This window comes from Xenopus laevis, chromosome 4S (genome assembly GCF_017654675.1).
Source record: "Xenopus laevis strain J_2021 chromosome 4S, Xenopus_laevis_v10.1, whole genome shotgun sequence".
NCBI lineage: Eukaryota > Metazoa > Chordata > Amphibia > Anura > Pipidae > Xenopus > Xenopus laevis.
The window spans coordinates 76,419,111-76,438,070 of NC_054378.1; the positions used below are offsets into that span (position 1 = coordinate 76,419,111).

The following is an 18,960-nucleotide window of genomic DNA, read 5'->3' on the forward strand; positions in this document are numbered from 1 at the left end:
GACTATAGCTGTATATATATATATATATATATATATATATATATATATATATATATATATATATATATATATATATATATATATATACTATCCAAGAAGAAAGGTGCACACCAGGATTTTTAATAAGTTAAAACTTCATGTTTATTAAATAAATTATTAAAATAACATGAAGTTTTAACTTATTAAAAATAACACCTTTCTTCTTGGATAGTGGATAATACAACTTTTTTAAGGTAGCACCCAGATAGATGATCTAATCTTTAACTAAATGATGGATGGTGTGCGTTTTTTATATATATATACACACACACACACACACACACACACACACACACACACACACACACACACACACACACACACACACACACACACACACACACACACACACACACACACACACACACACACACACACACACACACACACACACACACACACACACACACACACACACACACACACACACACACACACACACACACACACACACACACACACACACACACACACACACACACTCACACACACACACACACTATTATACCCATGAAAACAAAATGAAAGTGACATTCATATGCAGCCTACACATCAGAATGCAAGCTTAACACACCCAGTCTGGTAGAAGCTTCCCTTTTCTTTGTTTGTGTACTATCAAAGGTATTCTGCTGGGAAATTCTACAAAGTGAAGGTGTAAATGTCATTTAACTACTTGTAGGGCAGGGTGCAATATTTGAAAAGAAAAAAAAGGGTGCAGTCCTCCATTTTTTTTGCACTTTACACCTACCCTTCAGGTAAAATTTTGCTGCAGAGACCCTTAATTTTTGTAGCTGGTCATAAAGAAATCAGCTGACTTTCAGATCCAGCACAGTGGTTGTGCGATTTTCCTTCGATCAGAAATTACTTAGAAAGCTTATGGGGACCTTCCCCATAGGCTAACATTGGTGCTCGGTAGGTTTTAGGTGGCAAGTTTTTTTTTTGTTTTTTTTTTAAGAGACAGTACTTCGACTATCAAATGGTCGAATAGTCGAACGATTTTTAGTTAGAATCATTCGATTCGAAGTTGAAGGTCAAAGTAGCCAATTCGATGGTCGAAGTAGCCGAAAAAAACTTCAAATTCTAAGTATTTTTCATTCTAATCCTTCACTCAAGCTAAGTAAATGTGCCCCTAGGTTCTGCAACACCTGCACTGGTTCATGCAAAAATCTGAAGTACTTTATGCACAACATGAAAGTCATGAAACTGCTTTGTTACACTTCTATCCCTTTGAGGATAGTTTTATTAATTTCTCATTGTGTTACAACCAGATTATCAAGAGAATGTATCTGTGTTTTGTGTTTCTGTGATTGCTGGTCTTTGAGTTTGACCTCTAGTTACATAAGTTATTTTTGTAATGAGATGCTGCATAGTTGTGTTTGGGCTGAAGTCTTGGCTGAAAACGACCTGTGGTTGCACTGGGCTGCAATGACTCCAACTGAAACACCAGGTCTGTTTAGAGAAATGCAGATCACTAGGGCAATTTTAAGTTATTGATTCCAAAGATCTTTTTGTCTGCACCATAATTCAGTGCTTGCAACAAGCAGGTGAGCTTGAATATAATAAAGCAGGCTAGAAAGAAAGCCATAGAGCAAAATATCCTCTTTTGTGCTCATTGCTAACAAACTAGCAGGACCTCAAATCCCACCTATACATGTGCCACCAAAAGAAAAATCATCTCCCCCAAAGGTATCCACTTTTTATTAGTAAAATATTCCTTTGGTAAATTTGGAAATCCTAAAGTTTTATTTATAGAAGATGAAAGATCTTGTGTTGGTGGTTCCTGGTGGGCCTTTTGCCCTTTTTATTAAAACAACTCTGCTGATCACACTATGAGGTTTCTAGCATTTATGTTAACTACATTTTAATAAAATAACATTTTAATAAAATAATTTTCAAAAATCATTTTATTTTCTCTGTAATAATGATAAGAAGAAAAAAGTACCTTGTACTTGGTCCCAACTAAGATATAATTAATTCTAATTGGAGGTAAAACTATCCTATTGGATTTAATGTTTAAATGATTTTATAGTAGACCTATGCTGATCTAAATTAGTGGACCCCTAATCTGGAAAACCTTGGGTACCGAGACTTCTAGGTAACAGGTCCCATACCATGATTCTCTTGCTTTAACTTTCCAGAAGGTTTTCATCCCCATCTGATAACATATTTGCTATAGACAAGCCATTAATAATATAAAGGGCAAAACAAATATTTCTGAGAGTATGCAGCAAAAAATATTCACTAATGTTTTATTTATATGTAGCTTTGATAGGTGTGTGAGTGTTTTATATATTAATACAATTTCAAATGTTTACACGATAATATCTAAACTAATGATATAATTGCATTTTTTGCTTTTTTATTTTCTTCAGCTGTTTGATGAAAAAATCCAAAGCTGCAAAGATGATGAACAGAGAAAGGCAAGTAACCCATTTTGCATTTGGACCAGCTGTCTGTATTACTGTTGTTTGAACTCAAATTAATGTTGTACTCTCTGTAGCACAACTTTTTGTTTATTCTGTACCTGTTAATTGTTTAGTTATTTTAGCTGGGGCAGACGTTCACAGAGTAATTACATTATATAATAAGCTTTAGCATTTGGTCATTTCACCTCACCAGCATTTTAAAGGGCAAGTCAAACTCAAAATAAAAATTTGCCTAGTAACAGAAAAGTAACCTTGCAATATACATTTATTAAAAATTGTCAGTGCTTTTAAAGTTATTTGTAAAAGCAATTGCTATTGAAGGCAGCATTTGGTTAACTCCTGGTTGTTACTTTTTAAAGATTGTTGGAAAAGTCTTGGTTCCCCAGCAAAGACAGTTCTATTAATCAACTGCCTTGTCTTACATTGTATCAACAGCCTGAGCACTCAGGGCAGAGAATAGAAGGGGACAGATAAATACTGCTTTCAATAGCAATACGTATACAGTCATATGAAAAAGTTTGGCTAGTTCAGGGACTGGGGCCCTTGTTAAAGTTGAGGGTTGGATGAATTCAACCTAGTTTCAACAAATTCTTTAGGGTAATGATCTCCATCCCCATGCACTGGTTACACAATTAAATGGTGAAGAGTACTGGGGGAATGTGGGGAGAGCAGTGGCATCTAGGAAGTGCTCAATGGAAAGTCAAAATTAATTGCCTGCCCCTCTTCTATGCCTGTCGCACCCCAGGGCTCCTTCCCCCCAATCCCCTTGCTCCGCTCGTTACCTAGGGGCTGCAGAGCGAATGGGGAAGTTGCTATAGAGGCTTCAAAAGCCGCCCCTGGCCCGGAAGTGCAGCAGAACGTAGAATCTACGTTCTGTGGTATTTTTATACTCAAAATGTAGATTCTACGTTCTTCTGCATTTAAAGGGTTAAGAGAGAGTTTAGGCTATGGCCACGATGACCTGTGGATAAACGCTCAAAGTAAACACTCAAAGTTGCTCTAAGGAAAAGTGCATAAAAAAATTATGCTATTTCTACGCCATATTTTACATGGCACTGTGTGGCAAATTATTCTGCTATTTTTTACACTACATAATAAATCTACCCCATAGTGTGTGGAAGAGGGCCCGGATTAGGATGAAGTGAAGGGAAGAGGTACTGTATGTGCCCGGCACCCCCTTCACCATTGCACCACTAGTTCTGGCCCTGACTGCATTAGTCCATGTGCAGAAACATCCTGGCTAAACGCATACTCGTTGTCATTGTCGTCGTACCTACAAGAATGTATGTATTGTATGTACACTTCCCAACTAGAGTTGCCACCTGGCCGGTATTAACTTGCCTATCTGGTAAATCACTAGCTTTGGCTGGTATTAAAAATAAAAGTCCCATTTTCTAGGCAGTTTTTGCCAACAAGGTACATAACTTGTACGTCCCTTGCACCAGTCAGTGTCTGACAATTTGTATTGAACTTGAATTTTTGGGAGTCATTTGAGGGTGCAGAGCTGTAGAACTAAAGAGCTAGAATTAACCGAACCTAAGAACAGTAGTAAGCTTTTTGATGGCACATTTAGAAGAGGCAATCAAAGTTTTTCTGTGTGCCACTGTCTTAAAAAATAGGAGCTCTGCAGTTCTGGAGAAGAGACATTTGCCTCTCTTTCCCCTGTAAGAAAGATAGTAGGAAGTCTGGAACGACTACAACATGGCATTGCTTACCTCTTGTCAGTGATTCTTTCTACTTTTTATATATTATATAAAACCATTCTGTTTTATATGTATTGCATATGTCTGTTTTAAATAGTGGATGGTCTAAGAGTTGTTTCACACATAACTAACCTACTTGCTACTAGCTTTCTTAAACACTGAGAACAGAACAGTTTTTTCCTACTTTGCTTTAAGCTAAAGGTCAGTTTCACATTTTATATATTCCACAGGGCATGCAATGTGGTACTTTAATCACTAAGCTGTTTAAAAGCCAAAAATCGCCAAAAGGCCAGCCACGCCTTCTGTAGGAATTGTATAACAGAATCTTGTTACGCACTAATAATGCCATTTTTCCCCTGCAGAAAATTGAAAATCTCAAGGATACTACTTGTGTAAGTTTCTAAACTGAACTCATTTACTTTAAACAGTTTTCTGTGTATTAATTAAAATGTGCGTGATTTAACCTATGTCACAAAAATGCAAACTAGAAATTAAAATCATGTGCATAATTTATTTGAAACCAATGTATTGGTCTTACATTTAAGTCCCTGGAAAAAAGTTATGACACCCTGAAGAAAATTGGCATGCACTTAAAGGGGTGGTTCACCTTTAAGTTAACTTTTAGTATGTTCTTCAATGGCCAATTGTAAGCAACTTTTCAATTGCTCTTAATTTTTTCAAGTTTTTTAATTATTTGCCTTCTTCTGATTCTTTTCAGCATTCAAATGGGGGGGGGGGGGGGTCACTGACCCCAACTAAAAATAAATGCTCTGTAAGGCTACTAAATTATTGTTATTATTTATTACTCGTCTTTCTATTGAGGCCTCTGCTATTCATATTCCAATCTCTTATTCAAATCAATGCATGGTTGCTAGGGAATTTGGACTCTATAAACCAGACTGCTGAAACAGCAAACTGGAGAGCTGCTGAATAAAAAGCTAAATAACTAAAAAAAACACAAATATTAAAAAATGAAAACCAATTGCAAATTGTCTCACTCTCTACATCATACTAAAAGTTAACTCAAAGGTGAACAACCCCTGTAACTGCCAAATGAAATGAGCAAACGTAACTTGTATAAGCTAGAGCTAGCTATGCACTGAAAGACATACTCACCTGTTTGGTCCTAGCCTAAGATTTTGTTAGATAGAATAATGAAAGTAAGACCATCTCATCTAAAAGCACCTTCTGCCAAAGTAAAGACCTCTCAACGGTGGCATCCTTATATGTTTTTAACTCTATGAATTCATATATGTAATAAATCTAGTGAGAGCAAACAACCACATAGTCAAAATGTGTTCTTATGCATATTTCATAGAAAAAACTATGAAAAGGTTTTTAGTGCTACATGTGGCACTAGCCATAGTGTGCCTTTTAAATAGAGACTAATGTATAAGGCAAGGGCTAATTATGTGCACTTTATGCCCCACATGTTTAAAGGGATCTATATTGGCAATTGATGAGTTTAGAAAACAATTATTTTCTACTGCGTTCCTTGTTTTTAAAAACATGGAAAGTAGACTGTATAGTGAACCAATATGTAAGGCATGCAGAGACATCAACTTCGAGTTCTTGTTGCCCAGGGATCTTTGAGGTCCCCTAAAAAAAATGTGGGTGTAGCCTAAGCCTAGGTCCCTTCATGAGATAATTGGAAGATAATTGTGCATGCACAGTAGCCCTTCTGCAGAGCTTAATGCTCATTGTGCAATCGCAGAGGCCTTTTTTTTCACTTCATATGTGCACATTTAGCCTAGCCAGGGAAGATTTTAAAAATCAGGAGAATCGTATCTAATGAATGGAGCCTAGGGACAGGGTCTAAAAACCTGGTAACTCCCAGGAAGTTGAAGTTATGTGCATGCAATTGCTAATGAAAGGGTTGTAACCAACTATAACATAAATAATTATAGTGAATAAAGCATACTTACAAACCAGTTGTATTTTTCATTTAAACACTTTAATGCTAACAAGATCTTCTACAAATGCCTGATTTAACGAGAAAGCAATTTTTAAGCATTTTGTACCCATACTTATTTAGCTTTAAAATTTGCCTAAAGATGTAACATTTTAAAACAACACGAATAAAAATGTTTTATATAAAGGCATTCTGTCAGGGGTAAAACATGTTTATTTCTATACTCAGTCCTTAAGCTGAATCTTGTATTGAAATTAATTTTTAATTTAAATTTGAAATCTGACATGAGGAAAGCCATTTTATTACATTCCCCCAGCTTTGTAAATTGTTCTCTGGTAGTTCATTTATTAACTTTTAGCATGGTGTAGACAATTTGCAGAGACAATTTGCAATTGGTCTTCATGTGTTTTTTTTTTTTTTTTTTTTTAATTATTCAGCCTTTTGTTCAGCAGGTTCCCAGTTTGAAATTTCAGCAGCTGGTTGCCAGGGTCTAATCTACATTTGCAATAGGCAGTAATTTAAATGAAAGCCTGAAATATTAATAGGCAAAGGTCTGAATAGAAAGTTAAGTAATAAAAAGTAACAATAATAATAATAAAATCATAGCTTCACAGAGCAGTACTTATTTGGATGTCGAGGTCAGTGACCCCATTTCAAAGCTGGAAAGTGGCAAAAAGAGAGACAAATCATTCAAAAGCTATAAACTATAAAAACAGTAGACTAATTTAAAAAAGTTGACAGAAGCACTATGTATTTAAACTGCTACCACTGCTGTCCATCAAACTCAAAACCTGCTTGTATTTTGGATAGTGGAGTAAATGGCAGCCCATGCTGACTCCCTTTCACTTTACTGTGAATTGCAATGGAAAAAACTATTGTTGCGTACTTTTTTGTTGCTTATCTTTCCAAAAAGTAAGTTAACTTTATTGTGCTAATAATAAATTTGGTATATGCCTAAAGCTGGTCATTTTGTTTGTTCTTTATTATTCATTATTTTGTTAGTTCTTTGTTGTTCATTATTTATCTGCACTAGTAATAGTGCTATATATTATACACCTTTAAGTTAGTGTGTAACACTATATATGTATATTTTTTTTCTAGAGTATGGTAGAGTCCATCAAACACTGCATAGTTTTGCTGCAGATTGCAAAGGTAAGTTGTTATAATCTTTGACATATTTCTTACAAATGTTTGCTGCAGCTAACTTTAGATCCCCTGGCCTACCCATCTTTCTCAGGAAATAGGGTCTTACATCATACCCTATGGTCTTAGCCTTTTCTTTTGTTATCCAACTAGTTTGTGATTTTGTGATTAGTGCAAATACTGCGTACTCTGCCTTGCTGGAACCAGGTGGTGTTTGAGCCTTTTGTAGCGAGAATTGTTTGGGGTTGGGTTTGATTCAAGTGAAGAAAGATGTTGTAGCGCAGGGTCGGACTGGGCCAGCGTTGCACCGGGACAAAACCCCGGTGGGCCCCGTCAGCCCAGACTGTCACCTTGCCCTTGCTGCTGTGATCTGTTTCCAGGCCCGGTCGCATCAAAACCAGGTACACTGGTAATGGTGAAGGGGGCTGCGGAAGGGGGATTTGCAGCAGGGTCAGGGCTCGACTGGGCCCTGAGACATCAGCCCAGGTGGGCCCTAGGCCCCCCAGTCCGACCCTGTTGTTGCAGATTAGCCATTAAAAATTCCTGAAATGTGCGGTTAGGTGCTACTTTTTATTTGCTCACTGAGTAAGTAAAAACTTTTCAAGTGTAGAAGGATACTTCCCTTCAAGCAACTAGAAGGACAGGTGGGTTTGCTGGTTTTGGGGTGATAAAGGTGATGTTATATCACAAGAACTGTTTTTTTTTCTTTCTGGTGACTGTATGTGATATTATCTGCCTCAATGAAAGCACATATTAGGTCTACTGTATAATATACATTCCTCTGTACGTCCTAAGAAACTAATGAATTGGGTTGTTTCAGACAACCTAACCCAAACCCATTGTGAATGTACAGTTTGACCACAGAAAACTAGTAAGGACATATGCAGAGATAAAGATAGATTGCTATGGCAGAAAAATATGGTCCTTGTTATTGGCTAGTAAAGGTCAGATCTTCTCATTCCCTATTATTGATGTATACCGTGATATTCTGAGACAATTTACAATTGGTCTTCAGTTAATTTTTCATTATCTTCGAATTTCAGTAGATATCTGGTTGCTAGGGTCCAATTAACTTTAGCAATCAGTCAGTGCTTTGGGTGCCAGACTGATGAATAGGAAAGGGACTCCGTAATTAAAATAAATCTATTATTATTTTATTAACATGTATTTATATAGCGCCAATATATTGCGTAGCACTGTAATCTATAAATAACAATTACAGTTTAACCTCAAAGAGTAATCATTTTTTGCCTGAGGGAGACAGAGACTCTATTTAAAAAGGTAGAGCAAATAATTTAAAAAAAAAACTATGAAGACCAATTGAAAAGTTGCTTAGAGCAGGAAATTCTGTAACATACTAAAAGCTAACTTAAGGGTAACAACCCCTTTCTATATTTGTTTAAATTTGGACTTTGGGTCGAAACATTATGTTTGTTTTATACATAAATACTGTGATTAGAGTATACTTAGTAGATCTGTTTTGTGTCTGCCACTTCCACATCTGATTTTATGAGTTCTTGCTGCATGGCGTCACTCTCTCTCCATACCAATTAAATCTAAGGAATATCTAGAGAGCATTCTGGCAGTTAAATCTCCGTCTTAGAAAGACTGCTCTCAGATCACTGTCCTCCATTGGCATATGGACTATGCTATTTCTTAATTTTTTATGTTATGCCCTTTCCAGTAAACCTTTATACCTTTAATATTTTATATAATATTTATAATATAACCCTGTATATATTTTGTGTGTCTGTAATATTTGGTAAATGATTTAAAATGTAATTTGTCTGGTATTGGCTGGTTAAGAATGTATACCGGTATTTTGTGTAAATTCTTTTTTTTAAAAAACATTTTGAAGTCTTGTCTCTGTTATCCAGCTGAGGTGTTAGGGAATACTTTGTACTCTTCCTTATTGGGGACCAGGAGAAATGGTGCAGTTCCTAGCAAGGGGAACTTTTGTAGTGTGAAAATTATCCTAAGAGGTTTGTGTAGGAGAATATTTTCTACAAACACAAAGTTTAATTTGTGATGTTGGGGCAAATTGCAGTAAACACACTCAAAGTAAATTTTGGTTGCACTTGTTTCCTATCATATTCCCTGCTTGTTCTTGCAAAAATTGAGAGCAATACTGCAATTTTCTTTATTCAGTTCAGTCTACCATGTAGTTAAATTATTAAAATACTTTTTTCACTGTTGCCCCCCCCTTTCTTTTAAATATATATATTTTTGCCCCAATAGGTACCAAAATGTCACTTTGGCTGTTCATGCTATAATAAACCCAACGTTCACCTTTTCAACTTAAGAAAATTAATTAATTTATAACTAAAAACATACTTATCTGACAATCGGGCAGATGACTAATGACAAATGGTTTGTTTGTTTTTTTGCTTTTCAAATACATGTCTGAAAACAAATGATCTATGAAAACACCAGTGTCATTGTTTTTTTTTTAATTTTATTTTTAAATTTGTATTTGCAGCCATTGTGTATTATTTAATATTAGAGTATTTGTGTTAATGCATTAGTTACATTTTTTACAATAAATTTTTTAAGGTTTATTTTAGAGTTTTGATTCCTTGATAAATACATTTTTTTCTTCTACTCACAATGTTGCTAATGTAGCAAAATGTTATCATTTGCAAATATAATTCTGCCTATTTTATGGCAAGCCTGTCTCCTTCAAGAATTTATTCAGAAGTAACAAAAGGTTGAGAATTTACCTTTCTGGCAAAAAGGACATTTTTTTTTTTATTTATTAAAGAATCTAGCTTTTAGATACTGAATGGGAAAGGAAATCTGAAGGGAGAGTTTTTTTCAGCTGTATAGAAATATTTAAAGCCTCAGAAGTGCTTTTAAGTTATTTTCAAGTTATCAAATGTGCTTATTGTCATAAAATACATTTTTGGTATGGCTACCATCAAAATGTTATCAATTACTTTTTGGTAGATCCTTATAATAGAGTACGTTCATCATGAGGGAAAATGTACTGTATCATTATTGGACAATGAAAATTGCAGAGTAAACAAACCCCTTGCCCATAAAATAGCATTAAAGATTATAAACATGTTTCAAAGATTTCATCTTTTGGGCATAATTGTTTTTTACCTTTAATGTTTAGGCGAGTTGCTAAAACCCGGTTTGGTCATTTGATGCATAAGTGACAGTAAAGGTGGCCATAGATACAGAGATCGCCAAATGAGTGGATCTCTCCCCGATATGCCCACACTGAGGTGGGCCAAATAATCGGTTTACAACTAGCACAATACAGGCTGCGGAATAGAGAACCTCATGAACAACCCGCCGCGGCCCATGATCTGATGGGATTTTCAAACCTGCCTGATCAACACCTAGCCAGTTTTCGGCCAGATATATGTCAAGGAAGCCCGTTGGAGGGCCCCATACACTGCCCAAAAAGCTGGCAAATTAATCTGTCAGCAGCTTATATCGGCCCTTGTAAGGGGACCTTTACAGGCAGATTTATCAAAATGGGAGTTTAGATTTGAATAAAAACTCTCCCACATTCAATTAATTTCACTGGGATTTTTAGAAGCATATTTATCAATGGGTGAAAGTTAGAACCATTGATAAATACAGTACTAAAAATCCCATAGAAATGAATAGAACATGGGTGAGATTTTATTTATTCAAATCTAAACTCACATTTTGATAAATCTGCCCCTAAATCTAAACAATCTTGTGACCGTTTAAAAGTCTACAACAACAAGTCTACAACAAAAAGAGATTTTTTTACAGCAACCAAATATCTTAAATAAATTAGGAATTAGTTGGTTCACTTGCAAGACAAATCCACAAAAAAAATGTTTTAAGCTATATTAACAGTAAAAAGATGTGGGAAGAGAGTGTAGGTCCATTAAAAAATAATAACATTTCTGTGCTTATGATTTCTTTTCCACAATATAAACAATAGAAGAGCGATCGTTACATGACCAACTCAGTAGTATTACAGGAGGCTCAGTATTAACACTAAAGATGAACTACAATTCCTATCTAATAGTAACAGGGTCTGCTCTGTGTCTAAATGCATGTATGCATGAGTATCTCCTTATAGTAATTAGGTAACTATCTACAACAAAAACATATACATAAAATATTCATTTTAGTTATACAGGTATGGGATCTGTTATCCAGAAAACTCAAAATTACAGGAAGGCAATATCCCATAGACTCCCTTTTATCCAAATAATCCAAATATTTCAAAATGATTTCCTTTCTCTCTGTAATAATAAAGCAGTACTATGTACTTGGTCCAAAATAATGTATAATTAATCCTTATTCAAAGCAAAATCAGCTTATTGTGTTTATTTATTTAATGTTTACATAATTTTCTAGTACACTTAAGGTATGAGGATCCAAATTATAGAAAGATCCATTATCCACAATACCCCAGATCACAAGCATTCTGGATAACAGGCCCCATACCAGTACACCACTTATGTTAAAATACCCTCTCCCTCCCAAACCCCCCACAGTGCAAACCTGGATTACACTTCTAAATCAAAACCTGCCCCTCATCAAGCTCACTTTGTTAGCTAGAGGCTCACAAATGAAATTTGACTTGGTAGGAGGTAGGGCTTAGGGGGTGCGGCTCCCTTACTTAAAACACAATATATAAAAGGTGTGCCATGCAAACCTAAGAGCACTATATAATAACTGGCGGATCTAACCCTGATTACTTGTTGAAATTCTCATGTATGAATGTTTACGCAATGTCTAAAGAGGCTACAGTATCAGCCACATCAATCCAATGTAAATCGGCTAAGTCATGTAAAGATGTTATTTTAATGGCATGGTTTTGACTTGTGTTACATGTGTTTAAAAACAATTAAAAACTATACCTTAAAAAAACCCTCTCCCGTAAAAACATAGTGTATAATCTTAAATTGGTATATTACAGAAGGCTCAACACACAAAATTTGTCAGTGACTGAGGTAGAATATGGTTCTTAAATTTTTTTTTTAAAAAGTTAATGAGATTCAAGTTCTGGGACCTGGATTCTGGATTTTCTTATTTCATCGGGTTTTCATCTGGTTTGGTACCAATGAACTGGAGGAAAGCTGATGCAATTCCAATATTTAAAAATATACAGTATACGGATTCCTTGGACACGTATTTGGATTTATAAAATCTTCTTTATTTATTAATAAATATAATTTGCAATCAGCTCTGAGGAAGTGTCATGTGACACGAAACGCGTCACTAGTAATGAATTAATGAGCTGAGTCGGAGCTGTCATGCAAATTATATTTATTAATAAAGAAGATTTTATTCATCCGAATACGTGTCCAAGGAATCCGTATTTGTGATGTTGTGAAGAAGTTCCATTACCAGGGAACAGGAATTGGACTCGTGATTGTCTGGATGTATAAGTTGACCCAAAAACCAGACGAGGGTCTTCCAGTTTAGCACCTGAAACCTACACAGGTTTAATGAGGGTAGAGCACTGCTAATCACTGTCTGGAACCAATTGGGAAATATGAGTAGAATTGTGATCTGCTCATATTTTGCCAAAGCTCCTAGCACAGTGCTGTACAAATATTTGTAAGGTATTTTGGTCTTGATGTTCTTTGTACATTAGCAGTTAACTGGCTACAAGATACTCAACAAAGAGTAGATGTTCAGTGGTTTAAAGTAGGGGTACATTATAAATTTGGCTGTGGCAAGCAATGCCACTTGGCGGCAGTAGAGCCCATGTGTGATTGTTCTATATAAAGGGTATAACTTTATGGGAGGGGTATGTCATTCTTGTAAACAAGAAAAATTAGGGGGTTTTGGGTTTTTTTGCAAGGCATTGCAATCATTTGTTAATTTTCCCTTTTTGTTTTAAATAGTTATGATAGCTTAGGTGAGCATGGTTTCAACACTTAAGCCTTGGCAAGGGATCTGTTCAATTATTTATAAAACACTAATGTTAAAATTGGAACATTGACACATTAAAATATATATACAGAGCATTTTTGTGTCTCACGGTTAACTAAATAAATACTGTAGTGTGGTTTACTATGTTTCTAAGATGTGGTTTTTGGCCAGCAGTCCAACCATAAAATATAAACGATAGGGCAATAAAAACCAGACTTTTACTTATATATTTTTTTTTTTTAAACTGACAAGTTTTATTGAGTTCAGTTAAGCCAAGAGCAGGGTATCCGTGGCACACGGAATCCCTTCAGTAATCGTCATACACAATACAACTGATAATAACCATTATTCAAGACAGAGAGAAGAAAGGAGGAGAGAAAAGAAAAGAAGAAGGAGAGGAGAAGGAAAAAAAAAAAAAAAAGGGGGGGGAAGGAAGATCAGAGATACGGGGGGAAGGACATATCATTTGCAGAAAAAATGAGAAACAATATAGTTATAAGGCGGTGGGGTATCTGTACTGGCACAATTGGGGGGGAACTAAACGTGAGAGTCAACTAAAGCCAGTCAGTGTGGTTCGTATCATGAGTGCAGGGCTTGAAAAAGCTGAGGGTCGTTTTCATGGGCCAGCCAAGGAAGCCATATTTTGTCGAAGGCCGCCATATCATTCATCAAGGTATAAGTAAGTTTCTCATTAGTGGCTATGCAAATAATCTTAGCCTTAAGAGAACCCAAAGGTAGTCCTGGTTTTTTCCAGTTGGCTGCTATGATAAGTCTTGCTGCCATCAAAATATGTTGACTCAGCCTGTGGGCCGAATTGGTATGATTGTGCGGCTTCCTGCCCAGTAAAAGTACCATAGGATCCTTTGGAAAAGTAGTATGGAGGACTCTGGACAAGAGATGAAGAACAGCTTCCCAGAATTGCGAAACAACTGGGCAAGACCACTATATATGCAATAACGTTCCTGGGTCTGGACAGCCTCGAAAGCATTGTGGATTGCACGAGGGATAGAGCTTATGCAATCTTGCGGGGACTAGATAGGTCCTTTGGAGTAATTTAATAGAGGTCTCCCTTATAGCCACACAGGTACTCCCTTTGTGCGTTGTAAGACTACAATGGGCCCATTGTTGGGTCGACAGTGTGGTATTCAGGTCTGCCTCCCATTTCAGCATATATCCCAGTTTCTGAGAATTCTGCGGGGGTTGGTTTAAGAGTTTGTACAGCGTGCTGAGGACGCCAGGTTGGAGCGGATGCTGCTTGCAAATGGTCTCCAAGGCTGTAGACTTTAAGCAGCCGTCAGCAGCAAGTCGGATCTGTTGTTGCGCAAAGTGGGCTAATTGCGTCGTCCGAAAGGCCTCCTGCATGGGAGGGTCGTGAAGGTCATATCTGGTCAGCGATTGAAGCGTGGAAAGTCCCTTCGCGGTCCACCAAGCCATCGCTCGCCTCGAAAGCCCTATAGGAAAATCTGGGTTATTCGCCAAGGGCTTTAAAGGAGAAGGGGAAGACATCAAGCCAAATCTCTTCCTCGAGGCCGTCCATAAACGTAGCATGTCTATAGATAGTGGAGAAGCATTGGAAATAATATGGTACGGAATCTTTGGTAACCAGATCAGTTGTTGCAAGAGATATGGGTAGAGTAAATCGTCCTCCATCTGAACCCAAAGTGGTGCAAGGGGTCCCGCATGAGGTGGAGCTAACTGTGCGAGACGGGCTGCCCAGTAATACTTAACAAGATGCGGTACCGATAGGCCTCCATTGGCTTTGTGTAGGCACATAGTGTGTTTGGATATCCTTGGATGCTTATTCTGCCATATAAAAGCATTCACCCTAGATTGCAGCATGTATAAATCCTGTAAAGGTACTTTAATTGGTAACGTTCTAAACAAATAGAGAATTTTGGGGAGAAGTACCATCTTAATGCAGTGAATCCTGCCAACCCAGGAAATCTTGTGTTTGTCCCATTTTTGTAAGTCCTGTGCCAAAGTCTTGAGCATAGGCTGGAAGTTGGCTTTATGAAGGCTAAGGAGGGATTTAGTAATTTTAACTCCCAAGTATTGCAAACATTCTGGTTGTATTTTAAAACCAAAATTCAATTCCAATAATTTAACCGTATGGCTCGGCAGATTGCAGGGCAGCATCTCAGACTTATCAGGGTTTATATTCAATCCAGAAACTTTAGCAAAATGCGAGAGAGAGTTTAGCAGGTTGGGTAGGGAAGTTAGGGGGTTCACCACGTGTATCAGTAGGTCATCAGCAAACATCGAAATCTTATATTCACGGTCCCCAATTTTGAGGCCTTGAATAGTCATCTGTTGTCTAATGTCTCTTGCTAGCGGCTCCATTGCCAAGGCAAACAATGCTGGGGAAAGTGGGCACCCCTGTCTGGTACCTCGTTTAATTGTGATGGGACTTTGCAGTGAAGTGGTGGGGAGATTCAGATGCGCTTTTGGGTCATGGTAGTAAGTCCTAAGAGTGTTCAAAAAGTTGCGGCCGATTCCCATGTTTTCTAATAGCGTAAAGAGATATTGCCAATTTAAAGTATCAAATGCCTTCTCTATATCGAGAGCCAGCAGGCAAAGGGGAGTTTTAAATTTGTTGGCATGAGCTATGAGATTAAGGATCTTCCGTATGTTATCTGGGGCTTGACGGGAGGGGATAAAGCCTATCTGATCTTTATGAATGATGGAGTTCAAAATTTTGTTCAAGCGTTGTGCAAGTATGGTCGCCAGTATCTTAATATCCAAATTTAAGAGTGAAATCGGCCGATAATTTTTCGGGGAGAGATGGTCCTTATTCGGTTTTGGGATCACTGTTACCCTAGCTTCGTTCATTTCAGGGGGTAAGGGTTGGCCCTGGGTAATGTGCTGGAAAAGTTTATGCAAGTGAGGGATTAATTGGGTCTGGAATTTTTTATAGTAGAGGGACGAGAAACCATCAGGGCCTGGAGCTTTATTCGATTTAAGGTGTTTAACCGTGTATTCTATTTCCTGATAACTAATATCCTCCTCCAGTGCAGATGTCATCTCTCGTGTCAGAGGTGATGGGGCATGTTTCTCTAGATACATTTGCAAAGTCTTACTATCTAATTGGCGTGGAGAGTCATATAAGCGTTGGTAATAGTTCTGAAAGACTGAGGCAATCGCATCTGGGTCAGAAGTGATGCGACCCTCGGGATGTTTAATTTTATGGATAGAGTTTCGTTTATTATGGGCCTTTAATAGATTAGCCAGCATTCTATTGGGTTTGTTAGCATAAAGATAAAATTTATGGTTAGTCTTGCGAATGGAGTGTTCAGCCGAATAAATTTGGCAAGCTTTAATCTTCTGCTTAGTTTCTTCTATAAGCCTTCTGGTTGCGGGGCGTGGGCGGGACCTATTCGAATTTTCTAGGACCTCTAGGTCCTTTTCAAGGAGGGTCAGTGTTTGGAGGCGCTCACGTTTTTTCTTAGCTGCATACCGGATCAGACAACCTCTGATATACGCCTTATGCGCGACCCACACCCAAGCTGGAGATGATTCGGGGATCGAGTTCTCTGTCATAAAATGCTTCAATTCCTGTGTTATGAAATCAATGCAATCAGGATCAGCTAATAAGCTCTCATTCAATCTCCAGCTTGGACGTATAGGAGAGGAGGTCTGTAGGTCCAGCATCGTCATCATAAGGTCATGATCTGACCAGGCACAATGAATTATCTTGGAGTGCAGAATCCTAGAGGCATCTTGGCTTTTAATTAAAATATAGTCTATCCTGGAGTAGCTATGGTGTACATGCGAATAGTGCGTTTACCCCCTTTTGGTATCATTGGCCTCTCTCCAAGAGTCCGTCAAGCCATGTGTGTGCAAGAGACTCTCAATCTGTTTAGTAATCCTTTTGTGTTTCATAGAGGCGTTCTGAGAGGTCCTATCCAAGGAGTGGTTAAAAGAGAGATTAAAGTCTCCTGCCCACACAATTCTCGCTTTCGGGAGATTGGACAATTTAGTCAAAATGCGTTCAAAGAAGGAAAGGGGAGAGTCATTGGGAGCATAAGTGGAAACAATGGTGTAGGGGATACTTATATATTTTGATCTCAGTGTTCCCAGTAATTCAACTTTTATGCTTTATCACAAATGCACCCTAATCGCATATAGAATTGCCTACAAATACAGTATCAAACCAATTACATACAGCAGAAAAAAAGCATTATGAATATGTTTGTCCCAAAGCATCTAATGTGCGTAAGTTTTCTTTATAGAGACTTCTTTACTAAAGAATTACAAATGTCTATAAAACACACAGACACTCCAATGGTCCAATTGTTGGAACAATGCTCCCCAGTTAAATGATTAAGTTTAGTGGCATTCCGAGTCTATGGCTCGCAGTATGTATGTCCAGTTGATGTAAGACAATAATCTCCAATAAATTTAGGCTTAGTGGGAGTATGCTTATTAATGCTACTGAAAATGTAGGGCACCAACTGAACATAAGGAGAGTGAAATGAGTGGGTGCATCCACTCTACAGCAATCTCAGGGCCCTCAGTATATCTCTGCTGTATGTGTTTGGTTTTATATTTGTATATAGAATAGACTAGCCAGCCACATATAGATTTTAGGATTACTGTTGTATTACTGTTGTATTCAAGTTTAAAATAAATAAGTCTGTTGTTTACAACTGTAACATTAGTCAGCATTTGTATAACAGTGATTAGTTCTTACCCCCATCTTCTTCCTCTTGTAGTGTGTAGTTTGTAGTCTCACAGTCTTTGGTCACATTTTCTACTTGCAGGTCCAAACTGAGATTCAAAATGGGCCCTGGCATTTCAGGAACTCAGAGATAGTGACTGTCTATGACATCTAACAGCGTCCTTTTTGGCATTTGCTAGCATCTACAGATTGTCTGGGCCTGTCTTCTTTTTACTGTCCTCCCTTTAGACTTGTGGTATGTGAGATATACACCCACACTGTTTCAAGTGTTTCTTTTCCTCCTGTTCATAGGTACATGTTAGATTTTAGGGAAGTCTTATATGAATGCATGCTTTATACACAGGCGTTTTCAGTTCCTGCAAATAACCACTCTTCTATCCAATTTAGAGTGCTGTGGAATCTGCCATACAACTGTAGGATTAGCCAGCCTGTATGTAGTACAGTTATTTCTAGACCGGGGTTCAGATTTTCAGCTTTATCCCCTTAGTTAACCACAACTGTCATAGACTATTGAAGGGGTGGTTTACCTTTATGTTACTTTTAGTATGGTATACAGTGTCCTATTCTTTTGTTTTGCTCTTCTGCATCTCTTCAGGCTTCAAATGCACGTTATTGGTTGCTGCAGCAAAAAACTATTACTCTGTAAGGCTACAATGTTATTCTTATTGTTACTTTTTATTACTTATCATTTTAGTCAGACCTAGTCTCTCATTCCAACACCTTACTGCTTCCTAGGTTGTATTGGACCATAGCAACCAGCTGTTGAAATTACTGAACAGCTAGCTAAATAATTATCACACTCTATATCATACTACAGGGTAATTCAAAGGTGAATTTGCTTATGGTTCAACTACCTTAAGACGTTAAACTGAATGTCTTATTTCAAATATTACTTGGGTGTTTCACCACTTTATTTTCCCAGATGTTAGGGAAACCTTCCATAGGATATGCTAATTGGTATTAAGCAGAATAACACAGAAGACATCTTATGTAGCATTATTATGTTTGTTTAGTAAATATGTCTGTTCTGTTGCATGTCCCCAAATAGATACCTATAGCTCCAGTTTTAAAGAGACTCTGTCATCAGTTAATTTTAAATGGTGATTTTCCATCTTCATTTCATTATCTTTGCCGATTGTATCGCTCATAAAACATGAAATATTATGGAATTATTATCTTATA

The 18,960-nt window shown here is 37.2% G+C and overlaps 1 protein-coding gene across 14 annotated transcripts in view; it reads left to right on the top strand.

The window, feature by feature from the left end:
• The window catches only part of osbpl9.S (oxysterol binding protein like 9 S homeolog), an 87,121-nt gene that overhangs the window by 41,309 nt on the left and 26,852 nt on the right, over positions 1-18,960 (top strand). For 11 of the 14 annotated variants that reach the window (XM_041561468.1, XM_018260891.2, XM_041561467.1 and 8 more), the window contains 3 exons: positions 2,412-2,459; positions 4,531-4,560; positions 7,182-7,232. In XM_041561468.1, coding sequence (XP_041417402.1) covers positions 2,412-2,459; positions 4,531-4,560; positions 7,182-7,232 — 129 coding nt within the window. The remainder of the gene's footprint in view (positions 1-2,411; positions 2,460-4,530; positions 4,561-7,181; positions 7,233-18,960) is intronic. The other 3 variants (XM_041561469.1, XM_041561471.1, XM_041561473.1) reach the window with 1 other exon arrangement.